A 19,325-nucleotide genomic window follows, 5' to 3' on the forward strand; every position below is an offset into this window, starting at 1 on the left:
AGACCTCCTCCCTTGCACCCCCGAGCAACCAACTCCCCAGAGGTTGAGAGCCTACCGGAAGTCGGGATGGGCTCTCCCCTGGAGGCTGCGTGGAGCTGTGTTGAGGAGGCCGATTCAGGCTCACAGGCTTTGCAGGAGAGCCTGAATATGGACGGGGTTGTTGTAACAGCTGAATCTGGACCCACTCAGGCTGAGGGAAGTGGAGGAGAGCGGTCGACTGGTGAGCAAAAACTTTTGAATACTCATTTGCAATTTCCTACCATAGTTAAGCCCCAAGAAGTTACTTTAGATGCCTTGTGGGACCTGGTGGCTAATATGGTGAAAACAATAAATGTTCAACAAGTGCAAGTGGAGGGGAAAATAAAAGATCAAGAAAAAGAAATTACCTTAATAAAACAAGATATTGCTGACTCTAATATATCTTTAGATAGCATCAAAAATGAATTAAAATCTTCCAAACAGCTTCAAGAAACTTTAATTAAGGACAATGTGGATTTAAGAAGGAAGATTGAACCATTTGAAAATTTTTCAAGAGGCAATAATATCAGATTGATTAATTTTCCACGAATTACAACAATTACTCCGCGTGAGATGTTAAAACGATACCTGGTGGAAATATTGGAAGTTCCTGAGGGTTCATTACCTCCATTTACACAGGTGTACTACCTACCCAAGAAAAATCAAATTTAACAACAGGAAGACAGCCAAGGTCCAATAGATGTATTGGCATTATTGGAATTATCAGATAAAGAAATGGCTACTCCTGCAACATTAGTGGCAACTTTAGCTCTAACAATGGATAAGAACTGGATTTTGAGACTTTTCTTTAAAAATAGAGTGAAAGAATTTATGGGACTCAGAATATACACATGTTATATAACATATTATAGAGAGATACTACTGAGAAATTGGCTAAAACGCCTTAAACCTAAAGTAGTAAGTGTGACAAAACAATTGTTCAATGGGAGGAAGCAGGGTTTAAAGTAGTGGACATCAGTATGAGCCCATCGCGGATAACGTAAACCTCTGGCTCAGGCAAAGTCTCAAAGGTGACCAGCACCAGACATCAGTCTAAATGAGAGTTGCCTCATACATCATATAGTCCATAACAAAATTCATCACCTGTGAAAATAATGATACTCCCAAATGAAAAATTCCAGACTTAGCACTCAGGAAAAAGGGGAATGAAGGCATACAAACAACATACAATTCCCTAAAGACTAGACCAGCACAAAATAAATAAGGTAAAGTGTGTGGGGTGGGAATGAAAGAGAAAATTGATGAAATAATAAATTAGTAGATTAATCACACATCATGTTAAATTTTTTGATGAATAAATACATTGACATTTGTGAATTAATACGTAGGTCTTACTGAATAAATATCATGTATATAAAAAACCTTAAAAAAGCCCTGAGAAAATTATTAACATGCTGATATAAAGTGCAAGTGCAAAAATTCCTATCATAGTAAAGTAAATAACATTGCCTAAGCAGATATACAAAGGCCAAGCTGAACACTAAATAATCAAACTATAAAAGTGTATATATATATATATAAAGTGCCAATCCAAAAATTCATTGGTAAAAATAATTCTCCTAGGACAAGCAGGATGAGTCAGTCACATATGGGTGTTGTCCCAACAGCTCCCAATTTGCGGATAAGCTCTCCAATAGCTCAGAGAGATTTTTTTATTTTATTTTTTTCTCTCTCTGAGCACGTGCAGTGCCCGGGCCCCACTGGGCATGCCCGAGCCCTACCCATTTCCCCCTGCTTCCCCCTAATCCCCAGTCTTTAGTTTCCGCCCGTTCCCATCGGTCGGATTTTCTACAGCTCTCCATTACAACTTTTCTACTCATCACCTTGAAGATGCCTGAATCATCTAAAGAAACGACTGGGATGCAGGAGGAGGATGAATGCGCTGGATCCTCATGAATTGTGCGCCCACTGATTGGATCCGAAGAAGTTAATAATCAACTAGTAAAGATAATAAAGCACAAACACTACAACACACATCCAGGGTCCCAAAATGTTAAAACCCCAAATACACACACACACATCACCACTCAATCAAAACATATGAGTATCACCACTCGACAGAGCTCTGTTTCGCGTCTTCATCAGGAGCGGGATTCAATGAAACAATGAAAAAAGTGGAGAGACCGACAGTAATTTCTAAACTTGTCGGTCAAAAGTAGGAAATCAAAATTACACAGCGTACAAAACTACTCCCCAACTCCACCCTCCCCCGTGAGTGTGCTAAATACAGCTAAATACAGTCAGGGCTGTTTTGTTGGAACACGGGCGGTTGAACTTTATCTGCAAGCATTTAGGGCTCCTTTTACGAAGCCGGGCGCGACTTTTCATCACGCGCTAACCCCCGCGCTGGCCGGAAAACCACCGCCTGCTCGAGAGGAGGCGGTAGCGGCTTGCGCAGCCGGCGGTTTAGCGCGTGCTATTACACACAGTAAACTGCAACCGCGGCTTCGTAAAAGGAGCCCCTAGTGATACTGACTGTAATCGTGGATTTGTTGGGGGAGGGGGGGGGTCAGTTCCACTAACAGAAGCTCCTCTCGCTAATTTAATTACAGCTGCAAAGTGTCTCTTTTTGTTTTGGTTTTTTTTTTGTAATCCTTCCGTCCTTGTTTCTTCCTCAGGATTTTATATAACAGAACGGGATATTGGAGTGACTGGTCCATTCCAATTCTTGTAACAACCGCTGCCGGCTTCACGTACACCGCAGCACTGTTGGTAAGTGTGTTCGGAGAGTGAAAAGGAGCGTTTCAATGTTTGCATGCTCTGACACAGGTGGTAGCAAAGGGGGGGGGGCGGGGGGAGAATCCCAAAATTTCAGCTGGCTTTTTCTAAGCATTGAGGTTCTGAAGGACTTCAGCTGTAATTCTCTGGAGTCATTGTAACAAAAATACACGGAGAGTGCAGCTATTTAATTTAATTTAATTCTTATATACCGCTAATAACCGTGAGGTTTCTAAGCAGTTTACAAAAATGAATGCATTAAAAGATACAATAAATAAAAATAAATAAGATAGGTACTTGGAAATCCACTAACTGTCCCAAAGGCTCACAATCTAACTAAAGTACCTGAAGAGACAATTTATGAAAAATAAAGATAAAATATAAAGACAGAGATAGAGATAGAAATGAATATTCCATCAAGTAATGAATAAATAAATTTAAAGATAGAATTAAAAATAAATAAGTAAAATAAATAAAAAATAGAGATAAAAAATAAGTATCAAGAGAAATAAAAAATATATATTTAAAGTGTTCTCCCCTGCTGGATCGGGGGAGCGGTGTAACTGTGATCAGGTGCCCTGCTGGAGAGGGGCTCCTAATACTGCTGCTGGTCTTATCCTTCTATAAAATCCTGCCGCTACAAGAGGTTCCTCGAGAAAACTTTCTCTTTTCAGGCCGCCAAAATGGATACATGGCTCGGAAAAATGATGCTAGAAGCTTCTTCTTCCTTAGGTTTTAGGAAATTACTAAAGACTCTAGGAAGTTCTTTTTTACCCAGAGGGTGGTGGACACGTGGAACGCGCTTCCGGAGGCCGTGATAGGACAGAGCACGTTACAGGACTTCAAAGAAGGTTTGGATAGGTTCCTAGACAATAAGGGGATCGAGGGGTACAGATAGGAGTTGAGGTAGGTTATAGGAATAGTCAGGGACCACAGCACAGGTGATAGACCTGGAGGGCCGCCGCGGGAGCGGACTGCTGGGCGGGATGGACTTCTGGTCTGACCCGGCGGAGGCAAATTCTTATGTTCTTATGACTCAATTATTTAATAGGCTGACATCGTAATGAAGTTACTTTTTCTTATTTCAACCATGTTTCCATTTGATTTTCATGCTTCTTACTTGCATGGTTTGCCTTTTTATCTTCATCAATTTTATTATAATGTTTGTACTTTTATTTCCGATCAATTTTATTGAATTGTATGCATTGCTTTTTATTGAATTTTATTGTGATTTTCATTGAAAATGTATGTATGTATGTATTGTTTTTCTCATGCTGTGAGCCGCTTAGAACCTCCCCGGTATGGCGGCATATAAATAAATTATTATTATTATTATTAATAGCCCCATCTTAAGTAATGAAAGAAAAGCCAACATAAGTACGCACACCAGTGGCGTGGCGCCTGGGGCGGTAGCGCCCCTCTCCTGCCCTCTTCTCTGCCTCCCTGTAAATTTCCCGGCGCGAGCAGCATCACGAACTTGCTGCCCGCATCGTGTCTGCTCTCCCTCCCATGGCGTCTCCTAGGCGTGGGACCTGGAAGTGATGTCGGAGAGAGCCGACACCGATGCGGGCGGCGAGTTTGCGATGCTGTTCGCGCCGGATAAAATGAAAAAGGGGCGAGAGAAGGGACGCACGCGCTTGGCAGGGGGGTCAGGAAGGAGCAAGGTGGGGGCTGGGAGGAGGACTGGTGACCGCCCCCCCTGACGCCTCCTTACTGCACGACTGACACACGCCCTTATACAGTCCTCTTTCAAACGTGAGGGGAGAAAATAGAACACATTTCAAGCCCAGTGATTTACAATTTGGAACCTTTATCGGGGACAAAATATGGCATGCTGTGTAATGCATTCAATAGCTAAGTTCAGGGTGCTCTAGTCACGGGACTATAAAAGTTAGTCAAAGAAATGTCTTGGATACATGTCCACCTATAGCAGTGGTCTCCAACTCCAACCCTTTGCAGGGCCACATTTTGGATTTGGAGGTACACGGAGGGCCTAAGAAAAAAAAGTTAATGTCTTATTAAAGAAATGACAATTTTGCATGAAATAAAACTCTTTATAGTTTATAAATCTTTCCCTTTGGCTAAGTCTTAATAATAATATTGTAATTTATAGCTAAAGAGACATATGATCAAGAAACTTCCTCAAAACAGTACCTGGCGGGCCGCAAGTTTGAGACCACTGAGTTAAGGGGAACAGTTAATCTTCTGGCTGGGTTGGAGGGCAGAGGGGAGAACAGGACAATCAAGCCATTGTGACATCACTGATGAGGTTGGCTCTTATTGGTGGAATGAGGCATTATGACATCACAATCTCAGCTCTACTTCCCAAAGACAAACAGGATGTCATGGTTACAGTTAAGCCAGTCGTCTCCAACTCCAACCCTTTGCAGGGCTACATTTTGGATTTGGAGGTACATGGAGGGCCTAAGGAAAAAAAAGTTAATGTCTTATTAAAGAAATGACAATTTTGCATGAAGTAAAACTCTGTATAGTTTATAAATCATTCCTCTTGGCTAAGTCTTAATAATAATATTGTCATTTTTTGCTAAAGAGGCATATGATCAAGAAACTGTTTTATTTTACTTTTGTGATGATGATAAACACACCGAGGGCCTCAAAATAATACCTGGCGGGCCGCATGTGGCCCCCGGGCCGCGAGTTCGAGACCACTGACCTATAGCCATCACGTTTTATGTAACATTTTGCTTAGTTTTATACAGGGAGAGCGGATTTCAAAGCTGTTTAATAGATTAAATTTGCTTAGGATGAGCACCGCTGTAGAAATTAAGTTCCTGTCACTGTTCCCTCTGAGCTGAGCAGGAGTTCTCCACCGACATCAGTGGACGGGCGCTGTTTCATCATCACATTTTCAATAGAGCGGGACAGGCGAGTTCGGCAGGACTCCACGGAACCTGTCTTTCCCTAGTGACTGAAAACACAATATTGAAGCACCGCCCCCTACTGGTAGCAGTGCAGTTGGAGGATACCCGCTCAGCTTAGAGAGAACAGTGGTTCCAGGGTAGCTGATAAATCTAACAAGGCAGAAGAGCCTCAGCCAGTGTTTACTCCTGGGTAGGGTTACCAGATGTCCGGATTTCCCCGGCCATGTCTGGGGGGTGTGGACGGCATTTCAAAACCTGTCTCTTTGTCTGGGTTTTGGAAAAGCTTTCCCCGAAATTGTGTCGGGGAAGAGGGCATCCGCTCAGCGGGGGCGGGGCTAGGACAAGATTGGAGGCAGGACTGAGGCGTAACGGGGCAGGTCTAGGGGGTCCTGATTTTATGAATGTAAAATCTGGCAACCCTACTCCTGGGGGGTAAGGGTTTTTAGTGTTTAACTCTAATACAGCTGTTGTCTGCTTTCCGACCTGTGCGCAGCGATGAACTCTTAACGGCGACACCCTTGATCAGGCCGAGCTCTGCTGATTATAATTTCTGGTTCCTTCTCTTTGCAGATATTAGCACTTTGCCACATCGCTGTGAGACAGCAACTGAATCTACACTGGCTCCACAAGGTAATTGTCTGAGACTAGAAAGAGCCCACAGGGAGATCAAGCAGAGACGAAAATGCCGGACCGAGGCCTGCTGGTGACGGGTACAAACTGTGGGAGCTAGCACTCGTCCACAGGCACTGGCTAGAGGGGTTGGCAGCCGAGTTTAGTGGCACTGTTTCTGTTAGCAGAGGGAGCTGTGGATCATGCTGCTTTTGTGACCTCTGGATTTCCTCGGACACGTCCTCCTTCTGGTCCGTACTGGAACTGCTTTATAACCTCTGCTGTCCACGTAAACCGGTCAGCAAGGGTGAATGCCTTCTGTAGTTCTGGCGCGTAGCCTGAGAAGAAGGAACGTCTCCTGTGATCGCAGGTTCTATTTTTGGAACCTCCATTTAGAAATGGGGTGAAGTCGGGCACATTCTTGCCTCTCTCTTCCTTTCCTTGGGGGAGAGAGCAGCGAATGTTACCGGTATGTGGCAGATAGGGGGGGACCAGAGGGAGATGCTGGGGAGGTGGATTATGCTGAATGAGAGCAAAATAAGGGCAGGTGAATAGAGGAGACATCTCAAGTTGGGGAGGTGCATTTAACCTGCAAGGCGAAGTAAGGAGGCAGTGCTGTAAATTTGCTTTCACTCCTTTGTAACAGAGAGGTGTTCATGACGTTTCAAGGCCAGATTGTTTCAGAAAACCTGGTACCTGAGGCAGTATTTTCCAGGGGTAATTTCTTCATTTTTAAAACTTTTTTATTGAATTTTTCATAAAGCCATACAAACAGTAAAGAAAATAACAGGTCATGGGACATATACATAGATGACAAAAGTGACATGTAAAGGCATGAGCCAGTATAACTTAATTCAGAAAAAACAAAATTCTTCATTGCTTCACCACATCCGTTTGACACCAAAACACCTCTATGCATCAGTGAACTTAATCACCCCATCCAGCCCACCATAAAGATACTAGCTGTAACTCTAGATCAATGCCTAACCATGAAAGACCAGGTGGACTCCTTAATCAGAAAGGGTTTCTTCACTCTCTGGAAACTCAGATCCATTAAGGCTTATTTCGATACGTCGGCATTCAGAACCCTGGTCCAATCCCTCGTACTAAGTCAACTTGACTACTGTAACATCGCCTACTTAGCCATTTCCCCCAAAAATATGCGACGTGTACAACTAATGCAAAATGCAGCGGTCAGATTAATCTTCGGACTAAAGAAATTCGATCATGTATCACCCTACACAGTTACATTGGCTACCGATGGAAGCACGCATAAAGTTTAAATTCGCCTGCTTCTGCTTTAAAGCGCTAAACGGACTTGCCCCTAAATACATAATTGACCTTTTCTCCTTCTCTGCCAACAGACACAAGAGAAGCTCTCATTCCTACTTCGTTTCCCCCCCAGTTAGAGGTTATAAACTGAAAAAACACCATGAACACCTTCTTTCACATCAAGCAGCATTGTGGGGTAAAGACCTAGATCAACTGCTTTCGCCCACTACTTATGAGGAATTCAGAAAACGTCTAAAAACTCACCTGTTCCTAAAGTATCTAGACAACTGACCCACTCATCTTCTTTCTCCTCCTATTAATCTCTTTCTCCTCAACAACGCATTTCCGGTCCTATTAACTCTCCTCTTCCCCCCTCTTAAATTCAATCAATTTGTACCTCGCTTAATCTATTGTAAACCGCATAGAACTTAACGGTATTGCGGTATATAAACTGTTATTATTATTATTATAAGAATAGTCTTACTGGGTCAGACCAATGATCCATCAGCTCACGGTGGCCAATCCAGGTCACTAGTACCTGGCCAAAACTCAAAGAGTAGCAACATTCCAGCATCTCAAAGAATAACAAGATTCCGGAACCCCAATGAGAGCAACATTCCAGAGCTGAGATTGTGATGTCATAATGCCTCATTCCACAGTGCCTCAGAGCCAACCTCAGCAGTGATGTCACAATTGTCCTATACTTGGCACACATAAGAGCATAAGAACTCAATTGTTCCTAAAGTATCTGGACAACTGACCCACTCATCTTCTTTCTCCTCCATAGTGATTCCTCTGTCCTATTAATCTCTTTCTCCTCAACAACGCATTTCCGGTCCTATTAACCCCCCCCCTCTTAAATGCAATCAATTTGTACCTCGCTTAATCTATTGTAAACCGCATAAAACTTAACGGTATTCCGGTATATAAACTGTTATTATTATTATTATTATTAGAAATCATGCCTTCTAACATGTGCAGAAAACCTTAGAACAGAGCAACAGTATGGTAAAATCTTGCAATTGTAAATCACATCTCTGCAGCAGAAATAACGCACATTTGTGCAAAAGCAGCATTAACCTGACAAAAATGAGAACGAGAAAGCGTCATCACCCTAAAACAGAGCTGAAAAACTGGATCTATGATAAGTATATATGGAGTCAGACAAATCCCTCGGCTAAGGGAGTGAGCTAGAAGTCGCCAAGTATTCATACTTACGGGTTAACATAACATTGGCACACCAAAATGTTGTGTTGAGAAGATTAGCTGATTTCCAATTAAAAAGAATCATTTGGATGGTTAATGCAATTAGTATGTCAAATATTTTTTTCTGACAAAAGTAGAAAAAAACTTGATGGTTACCTGTCAATTAAATACAATATATTTAACCACCAAACTGACACCGGATATAATTTATTTTCTCTTTTTTTCTCTATTTATAGACGGGGACAAGCCTCAGAACATTGAGTATTAGACTTTCACCCATTCCGGGTTCTTTCAAAGAGAAAGGCATTTCTTTTCTCTTACTCACATTCACATCACTGGCTTGAACCCATCCTCCCTACCTTTTTTTTTTCTTTCTAACATTAAGTATAAATTTTATTTCTTCAATAATTTTCATTAAAACTACTATTTAATACTGTTTGATACTAAAGGGACTATGTAATTCATTCATAATACAGACTATTTAAAACCTCACAGTTCATTTCAGAGACTCTGGACCGACAGAAAGTGCACCAGTGCAAAAGTGCCTTAGTTCTTAAAGGGGCCATTTCAAAAAGTGCATATGTGCTGTAAACTTTTCAACCTCATAGAGCTTAAAGTACTTACCTTTGTTCTTATGCTATTTAAGAACCAGGACCGTTGCTTGCTACTCTCAGTCCAAATTACATCCCTGCTGCATCAGGGAAGAGGCTTTTTGTATCGCTTATCTGGGCTACAAACAAACTCCTGCCAGTTCAGAGCTATGTAATGAACTGTGAGATTTAAATAGTCTGTATTATGAAGGAATTACACAGTCTCTTTAGTATCAAACAGTATTAAATAGTAGTTTTAATGAAAATTATTGAAGAAATAAAATTTATACTTAATGTTAGAAAGAAGGTAGGGAGAATGGGTTCAAGCCAGTGATGTGAATGTGAGTAAGAGAAAAGAAATGCCTTTCTCTTTGAAAGAACCCTGAATGGGTGAAAGTCTAATATTCAATGTTCTGAGGCTTGTCCCCATCTATAAATAGAGAAAAATAGAGAAAATAAATTATATCCGGTGTCAGTTTGTTGGTTCTATATATTGTAAATAATTTTTTCTGATCAGTTGTCAGTAAATCAGGAAGAGATAGAGATCTAAAAGTGAGTATCTCATAGGTTAGGTCTGAAGAAAAAGGAAGACAGCTACAAATAAGTTTCCATATTGCAATCCAGAAATGTTGCATGATGGGGCAAGCAAAGAACACGTGCTTGAAATCTCCAAGAGCGGAGAGACAGTGCCAGCAGAGGTTAGAATTAGAGAATGACACGGTGACAAAATTCATCACCGTTCCCGTCCCCGTGGATAACCGTGGGAAACCATCTTCATGTTATTCTTTAAGGAGAGAGGGAAGAATCAGAGTACGAATGGCCACAACCACTGACCCGCAAGCTTTGCTTTGAAGAATGCTGGTGTAGAAGGACCGAGGTTGAGACAGACACTACAGAATGACAGTCTCTGGTATCCAGAGCAGATATTGTGATGTCATAATGCCTCATTCCACCAGTGCCTAAGAACCAATCACATCAGTGATGTCACAATGGCTTCATTATCCTTGGCTCCCATAAGAATCAGAGTATGAATGGCCACAACCACTGACCCACAAGCTTTGCTCTGAAGAATGCTGGTGTAGAAGGACCGAGGTTGAAATAGACACTAGAAAATGACATGGGATTATTTCCCGCGGTTATCCGCGGGGACGGGAACGGTGATGAATTTTGTCACCGTGTCATTCTCTAGTTAGAATCAAGTAAACCAGCCCTGAGTAATTTGCTCGGGGTCCAGAGGGCTTTGTGGAAGAAGAAATAGAGGGATTGTATTAAGTTAGTGGAGAAAGTAGGTCTATAAGATTTCGTAAATAAATCAGACCTTTGGGCAGCTGTGCCATTCCAAGAAAATATGTCTGACCAAAATTTTTTAGATTTAAGGGGTAATTTCTTATATTTTAAAATTGTGTGCTGTTGATGAATGACTGAACCTTAGAAGGTTCGTGTAAGTGGACTTTGATACCAGATTATGTCTTATGTTCAATGCAGTGGACATGGTATTAGCTGCAAGTGGATTTCTCTATTTAATCTGTATTAGATGAGCACATGCTGCTGTAAAAGAGGAAAGCGCACAATTTCAGTACAAGCACAGGGCAATTGCATTCTCAATGGCACAGTGAGTGGCTGGCCTGGAATTTAAACCCATCTATCCAAGATAAGAATATAAGAACATAAGCATTTGCCACACTGGGACAGACTGAAGGTCCTTTGAGCACAGTATCCTCTTTCCAATAGTGGCTCCCTTTTTTTTAAACCCTGCTAAGCTAACTGCTTTTGCCACATTCTCTGGCAACACATTTCAGAGTTTAGTTACACTTGAATGAAGAAATAGTTTCTCTGGTTTGTTTTTTAAAATTTACTTCTTAGTAGCTTCAGTGTGTGCTTTAAGTAGAAAATTTTAACACAAACCTAGAGAAAATGTTTCTTCACTCAAAGTAAAATTAAACACTAGAATTCGTTACTAGAGAATGTGGTGAAAGCAGTTAGCTAAGCAGGGTTTGGATACTATCCTAAAAGAAAAGTGCATAAGCTGCTATTAAAATGGACTTGGGAAAATCCACTGCTTATTTCTAGGATAGGCAGCATAAAATCTGCTTTGTTTGGGATCTAGCCAGGTACTTGTGACCTGGATTGACCAGTTTTGGAAACAGTTTCTGGGCTTGATGGACCTTCGGTCTGTCCCAAGATAGCAATTCTAATGTTCAGATGTGATCCAAGTATAGGGACAATCCAGCCATTGTGACATCACTGATGAGGTTGGCTCTTATTGGTGGAATGAGGCATTATGACATCACAATACCAGCTCTGGTTATCAGAGGCTGAAACTTTTCACACTATTTATTTACTCAGTTTTCTATAACGTTCTCCCAGGGGAGCTAAGAACGGTTTACATGAATTTATTCAGGTACTCAAGCATTTTCCCTGTCTGTCCTGGTGGGCTCACAATCTATCTAATGTACCTGGGGCAGTGGGGGATTAAGTGACTTGCCCAGGGTCACAAGGAGCAGCGTGAGATTTGAACCCAGAACCCCAGGGTGCTGGGGCTAACCACTGCACCACTGTGTTAGTCCACTTTAAAGGTAATAAAGAGAAACCAAACCAAAAAATATATAAAATAAAATTAGATGTTAGGATTTTTTTTTTTGCTGTTGTTGTTGGACTTTCATCTTTAAGTTTTGTTGATTTCTCTGTATTAGCGGAATTACATATTGTGCACACTGCTCGAGTCTTCCCTCCCCCTCCTAAAATCTCGCTCCTTTCTTGTTCCAGATTGGATTGGCAGTGACCTTGGTAGCTACCATAGTAGCTGTAAGTTCTATAGAACAACTGTGGGAAGAAGAATGGAATATCATTTTTATTTCATTCCAAGTGAGTATTCTAGCTTTTGTATAATAATAATAATAATTTTATTTCTTATGTACCGCTATACCGTGAAGTTCAAAGCGGTTTACAATGAAGCTACATTTTGTCAGTACTTGGGATATGACGTTAGCGGGGACTTCTAATAAGCACGAAAATCAGAAATGGGAAAGATTGGCACTAGGGGCCGGATTCTGTACACAGCGGCTACAAAAATGGCGTTCATGCGTCAATCACTGCATAGGCACTGTTCACAGAATTGAAAGGTACGCTAGGGAAGTGACAGATTTTAGCGTCGACCGGGACAGGAGACGGGAGGGATCCCTCCTGTCCCGGCCCACTGCTGGACTATCAGGTCTTAATGCAGGCTCAGTGGAGGCCTGCAAGGGACGCTGACCTGCATATAAGCCGAGACCCCCCCATTTTTGGGCCATTTCTTTTGCCCAGTAATCTCGGCTGATATTCAAGTAAATGTGGTAAATCCTGGCACCCAAGTTGGGCATGGAGACCTAATATTCCATAACGCTGCACCCACATTTTGAGAACGTCCAGGACACTGATTTACATATACTGGTTCCATTGTATGCAAATAGGTCTGACTGGGTTGTGGCCCTTGAGGGCCATGGTTGCTCCACCGCTAAACTAGTGCAAACAGAAACATCCACGTTATTCCCGTAAATCGTTTCGAATGCTAGCATATGCGCGCAAATCTCTCTTGCTGCACCAAACACCTGGAACAGACGGCCTGAGTCGGTAAATCAAGCTACATCCCTGGCCCAAGTCAAATACAGGCTAAAATTCCACTTTTTCGAGGTTGCTTTTAACTCCTAACTCCCACTCGCTTGTAAAGCATCCATGCCTGGAGTGGAGGAGAAGCCTAATGGTTTCTGTGCCGGGGTCTGATTCTGGCAAACTGAGCTTGATTCTAGAGAGTTGCGCGGGGACAGAAATCCCACCCATCCCCGCCAGGATCCTCTCTGTCCCCACCCATCCCCGCCAGGATTGTCTCCATCCCCACCCGTCCCCGTCAGGATCCTCTCCATCCCTGCCCGTCCCCGTCAGGATCCTCTTCATTCCCGCCCGTCCTCGCCAGGAGCCTCTCTGTCCCCACCCATCCCTGCAAGGAATTACCTCCATCCCCGCCCGTCCCCATAAAAAGCAGCAATTACTTCTGACAGGTTCGTCAATTCTACAGTTTCTTTTGTGTTTGTGCTGCTGTTTTCCTTGTGGAATCTCTTTGGTGGAACCCTTTTTTTGTTTTCTGTTCAGGTAATTAACTTATAAACCCCCTCTTTTACTAAGGCTGACGTGTCCATTATATTATATGGACGAACCCAGCTTCCAAAGCCTTCCATCCCCATGGGAGTCCCATGGGCCAGAGGGGGGGTCCCTGTGGGAGTCCCATGAGTTAGGGGGGATTCCCGCGGGACCCCTGCGGGATTCCCGCAATCCCCGTTCCCGTGCAGATCTCTACTTGATTCCCACTAAAGCTCCTTGTGATCTTGGGCAAGTCACTTGACCCATTGGCCAGGGTACAAAAACAACTTAAATTAGGAGCTCACTAGGGACAGAGAAAGTACCTGTATATAATGTGTATAGCATTTCACACATCTAATAGTGCTATAGAAATGATTAGTAGTGATTAGTAGTAACTCCAGTGACATAACGAAGGAGGGAGGTGCCCAGAGCAGTGGCGTCCAACATCATCGTGCCTTGCCCCCCCCACTCTTCCTTGCCAAACGCCTCCCTCCATGTACCTCTTGAAATATTCATTCTCTTGAGTAGCATCTTCCATCTCCTGCTTGTGCAGGTCTCGACTCCCCTCTGACATCACATCCTGCTCCTTTGACCAGGAAGTGACATCAGAAGGGAACCGAGGCTGGCGCAAGCAGGAGGTGGAAGATGCTGCTCGCGCTGGTGAATATTTCAAGACATATGCAGAGAGGAGGAGAAGCGCCAGCATTGCTGGCGCCCCCGCCAAGGTGGCGTCTGGGGTGGTCTCCTTCCCCGCCCTCCCCTTTACTACGCCAATGGGTAAACCCTTACTTGTCCTGTTTGTCTGTTTGATTAGATTTTAAGCTCTACTGAGCAGGGACTTGTCTCTTTTCACGTACAGCGCTATGTACGTCTAGCAGCGCTATAGAAATGATAAGTACTAGTAGAAAATCCTGATGTAACTGTGAGTGCTTAAATGTCAAGTGCGTATAACCTGGGTTACAAGTGCAAGATTTTAAACCAGCCATAGAGAGAAGTGCGTAACTTACAGTATTTTAGTGTGAGTCCGGCTGACTTATATGTGTGCATTCACCTATAAAATGCATTCTAAGTAAGATTTCCGCATATTTGTAGAATAAGTCATAGATGGCATTTATGTGCAAACATATTTGCCATTCTAATCATCTGTGCATGCAATTAGTACCTAAATGTTAGCAGGGAAATTTTAACAGGGTGCTTAGTTTAACAGGAACCTTGCTCTCGAGATTATTTTTCAAGATATGCACATAGATTAGCATATTTTAGAATATCCATGCATACTTGCAAACTCTACCCATCCAAATTCGCCCCTGTACACGCCCACTGGCAAAGCATACAACATGACATCGATGTGCATCGGTTTATGAGAGGCCATTTACTTGCATATGTGCCTTCATTTATGCAAAAATGACTGTAAAAATGTACCAGAAATCAACAATGCAATAATTAACAACAAAACTGTATAAAATCATCCCCGCCTATTTGTACCTGCCTGCAACAGGTGTAAGTCTGTGCATGAAAATTTATGCACTACCATAGACAGATCCCAGAGACTATTTTATAAACACACAAAGCGAACTATATTGTTGTTATCAAATAGGTACGTGTTTGGACATTTTTTTAGGCACCCTTATATGAATGGGTAAAATTTTGTTTAAAAAGAATGTATATATTTTGAAATACCATTCATGCAAGTGCTTTACTATTCTTGATCTCAATATACCCCCAGAAACACTGCCAAAAGCCTACATTTTGTCAATTTGTCGAATTTTAGTTGTTTTAAGGGCAACCAATTTTCAGATAACTGATTTAAGTGAGTAAATTACTTTGAGAACTACATCCAAAGGAGCTGATACTCAGTTGATTTATTTGGGTAGGAGAGACTTTTACTCAGATAAGTCATTACAATCTTTGCTGGCGCCCGAATAGGGGATGGCACTAAATATCCAGCTCTAATTCAGCTAGTGGCTCCTAGTTTAAAAAACATGATAGCTCCTGACTGAATATTGAGCAGAAAATATTTCTAGTTTGAGATCTAATGTGCCCCAGGTAATTAGTTGCCATCCAATCACCATGACAGAGCATGCATGCAATGAAGACTAAAGCAGTCAAGAATCAATGGTGGTTCAGCAGAAACTGAATCAGCAGGATGGGTTGAACTGATGTGCTTAATCTGCACATCATGGCTGCTCCACAATATATTATAAACAATAATTATTGAACTCTTTAACTGCTTAGAAAAAAGTTTCTCTTGTTTTTCCCAGATGAAATGTATTGATTCATGCTGCAATTTAAAGAAGAGTTCAACACCTTCCCCCCCCCCCCGCAAAAAAATCTTTTATTATGATATTTTTTGTCTTTTTCCAGGCCACAGCTCCTTTTCTGCACATCGGAGCCTTAGCTGCAGTCACACTGTTTTCATGGCTGATTGCTGGACAGTTTGCCAGAGCAGAAAAAGCTTGTGAGTAGAAGCTATGCATCATTCCCTTACTGTTCTCTGATGAACAAAGGAGGCATATGGAAGAGCTGGGAGAAGAGGGTGTGGTTCATGAGAGAGGCATGGCCCCACCCTCTGATACCACCCCTTCCCAAACAATCAGGATAAATGGACAAAATGGAAACTCTTCACCCTTCCTACTGGTAAAATTACCTCCTGTTATTTCTTCGAGTTCATGGGGTTGTCAGAACCTATTGCTTTGCTTTGCCCCGATTTTCTGGTGCTCAAGGTGATTTCCTTTGCTTGCCTAATGGCTGGGCCAACCCTGGAAATAGAGGGGAAAAAAAGACTTAACAAATGTGCAGAATTTTTAGAGCCATCAACCACTCAAAGCAGTCATGTTATCATCTTGGTTAATAACAATTTTTCATACAGAGTTACTTAAATTATGACAGTTTTCTGGCATGTGTCTAATCCATTAGCATAGATTTTTGCTCTGTTTCCTTGTTCCTAACACGGTGTTGAAAGCCGTTCCACGAAACTAATTTGAATAATAGCTGCACTGTTTTGAATTTGAATTTTGGCTTTAATTATTCACCTTTCTAAATCCAAGCTCAAAACGAGTCTGTCGGGTAAAATGACTGCTACTTGCATGGATTTGCCCAGAGCACTGGTGAGAGAAGCAAAAGTTGCACCCAGTGCCATACCAAGGTGCTACTGAAAAAGCAATTGGGGTGGGGTCGCCCGTGGGCAAGCTGCAAAGAGCATAACTAGAGCTCAGATTGGCCCCCGACTGCTCCTGACCCCAATCTTTATAGATTCCTCTGTTTTATTTTATTTTGTTTTTTGACTACCTTGTTTCTGTTGTAAATGCTGTGTTTTCCATATGCCTAGACTGGGATCAACTGGTTTGAAGATGGCTTGTCTGTCTTGCTTTTTGAAAGCCGTGATAAACCTGAATATTTTAAGAAGTTTTTTTTAGCAAGAAGATCTGATATAGAGAATGACAAGGGGACAAATTTTTCCCCATCCCCGCGGGAACTCATTTCCTGTCCCCGTGAGTTCTTTTCCTGTCCCTGCCTCATTCCTGCAAGCTCCGTCCTCATCTGCACGAGCCTCAAACACTTTAAAATCATAAGTGGCAACATTCTGGAGCTCAGCTTGTGACGTCATAATGCCTCATTCCACCAATGCTTAAGCTCTGTCCTCCTCTGCACGAGTCTCAAACACTTTAAAATCCTAAGTAGCAACATTCTAGAGCTCAGCTTGTGATGTCATAATGCCTCATTCCACCAATGCCTAAGCTCTGTCCTCATCTGCATAAGCCTCAAACACTATAAAATCCTAAGTAGCAACATTCTAGAGCTCAGATTGTGATGTCATAATGCCTCATTCCACCAATGCCTAAGCTCTGTCCTCATCTGCATAAGCCTCAAACACTATAAAATCCTAAGTAGCAACATTCTAGAGCTCAGCTTGTGATGTCATAATGCCTCATTCCACCAATGCCTAAGCTCTGTCCTCATCTGCATAAGCCTCAAACACTTTAAAATCCTAAGTAGCAACATTCTAGAGCTCAGCTTGTGACGTCATAATGCCTCATTCCACCAATGCCTAAGCTCCGTCCTCATCTGCATAAGCCTCAAACACTATAAAATCCTAAGTAGCAACATTCTAGAGCTCAGATTGTGATGTCATAATGCCTCATTCCACCAATGCCTAAGCTCCGTCCTCATCTGCATGAGGCTCAAACACTTTAAAATCATAAGTGTTTGAGGCTTGTACGGTTAAGGCAGAGCTTGCAGGATTGGGACAGAGACAGGAACAGCGACAACACTCAAGGGGACGGGATGGGGAAATTGAGTTCTTGCAGGGACGGGGAAAAATTTGTCCCCATGTCATTCTGTAATCTGATACTAGAGAGTATCGTACTTGCTGTATTGACTTGCTTTGTGTTTCTGTTGGTTATAAACCACCTTCTGTGAGCAGATGTTTCATCAAAATCTAATTAGTATGAAAATATTGCACTAGTAAATATTGTCTCCAAATTTTAAAATTTTGGAGCTCACTTATTAAACTGCAGTAGAATTTGCAGTTACTTCAGTTTAAAGCGGGATTTTTCTGCGTGGAAGCTGCAAATTTTAAATGGCGCCTATTCGGGGCATTCCCACTTTTTTTTTTTGTTGGAAGTCATTCATTGATATTCACATTAATATATGGTATCTGCTCTCGGCTAATGTGGGAGCACTTAATATCTCCTCTTGAGAGGGCGGGAAACAGCCCCACTTTATCTTTCTGTTAGGCACTTAGGGACAATTCTGTAAATGACATCAAGATAATAATAATAATAATTTTATTCTTATATACCGCTATACCGAAAAAGTTCTAGGCGGTTCAGAACAAGGTGAGCTAATACATGGGATCCAGATAAAATACAAATTAGAATAATGGACATAAAGACAGGAAGCATTTACAATATAATGGCAGGGAAAGAAGTAATACATAGAACAGATCAAATACATCAGGTTGAATCTAAGGAACTTGATTGAAAAAATGAAGCAGAATGCATTAAGATACCAGCCTATCAAGATTCCGGAATCCCAGAGAGTAACAAGATTCTAGAATCCCAAAGAGTAGCAACATTCCATACAGAATCTCAAAGAATAGCAAGATTCTGGAATCCCAGAGAGTAACACGATTCTAGAATCCCAAAGAGTAGCAACATTCCATACAGAATCACAAAGAATAGCAAGATTCCGGAATCCCAGAGAGTAGCAACATTCCATACAGAATCTCAAAGAATAGCAAGATTCTGGAATCCCAGAGAGTAACAAGATTCTAGAATCCCAAAGAGTAGCAACATTCCATACAGAATCTCAAAGAATAGCAAGATTCTGGAATCCCAGAGAGTAACAAGATTCTAGAATCCCAAAGAGTAGCAACATTCCATACAGAATCTCAAAGAATAATAATAATTTTATTCTTATATACCGCCATACTGAAAAAGTTCTAGGCGGTTCAGAACAAGGTGAGCTAATACATGGGATCCAGATAAAATACAAATTAGAATAATGGACATAAAGACAGAAAGCATTTACAATATAATGGCAGGGAAAGAAGTAATACATAGAACAGATCAAATACATCAGGTTGAATCTAAGGAACTTGATTGAAAAAATGAAGCAGAATGCATTAAGATACCAGCCTATCAAAGAGTTGAGTCTTTAACAATTTAGGAAGAGACCTCGAACATCATTTTTCCAAGCCATACATTCGATTTAGCGGCTTGAAATGAGAGGGTTCTCTCAAGGAACTTCTTATAACGACAGGATTTTATGGAGGGATCTGAAAACAAGTGCACTCAAGGTGGGGTCTTTTTGGCGTGACTCAAAGAAAAATGAAACGTGAGATAACCTGGTAACAAACCCGAAACTGATTTATAACAAATACAGGAAAATTTGA

The 19,325-nt window shown here is 41.8% G+C and overlaps 1 protein-coding gene across 1 annotated transcript in view; it reads left to right on the forward strand.

Moving 5' to 3' along the window:
* The window catches only part of GDPD5 (glycerophosphodiester phosphodiesterase domain containing 5), a 358,608-nt gene that overhangs the window by 253,345 nt on the left and 85,938 nt on the right, over positions 1-19,325 (forward strand). The window contains exons 4-7 of the mRNA XM_033950424.1: positions 2,658-2,751; positions 6,210-6,269; positions 12,083-12,181; positions 15,794-15,887. Coding sequence (XP_033806315.1) covers positions 2,658-2,751; positions 6,210-6,269; positions 12,083-12,181; positions 15,794-15,887 — 347 coding nt within the window. The remainder of the gene's footprint in view (positions 1-2,657; positions 2,752-6,209; positions 6,270-12,082; positions 12,182-15,793; positions 15,888-19,325) is intronic.

This window comes from Geotrypetes seraphini, chromosome 6 (genome assembly GCF_902459505.1).
Source record: "Geotrypetes seraphini chromosome 6, aGeoSer1.1, whole genome shotgun sequence".
NCBI lineage: Eukaryota > Metazoa > Chordata > Amphibia > Gymnophiona > Dermophiidae > Geotrypetes > Geotrypetes seraphini.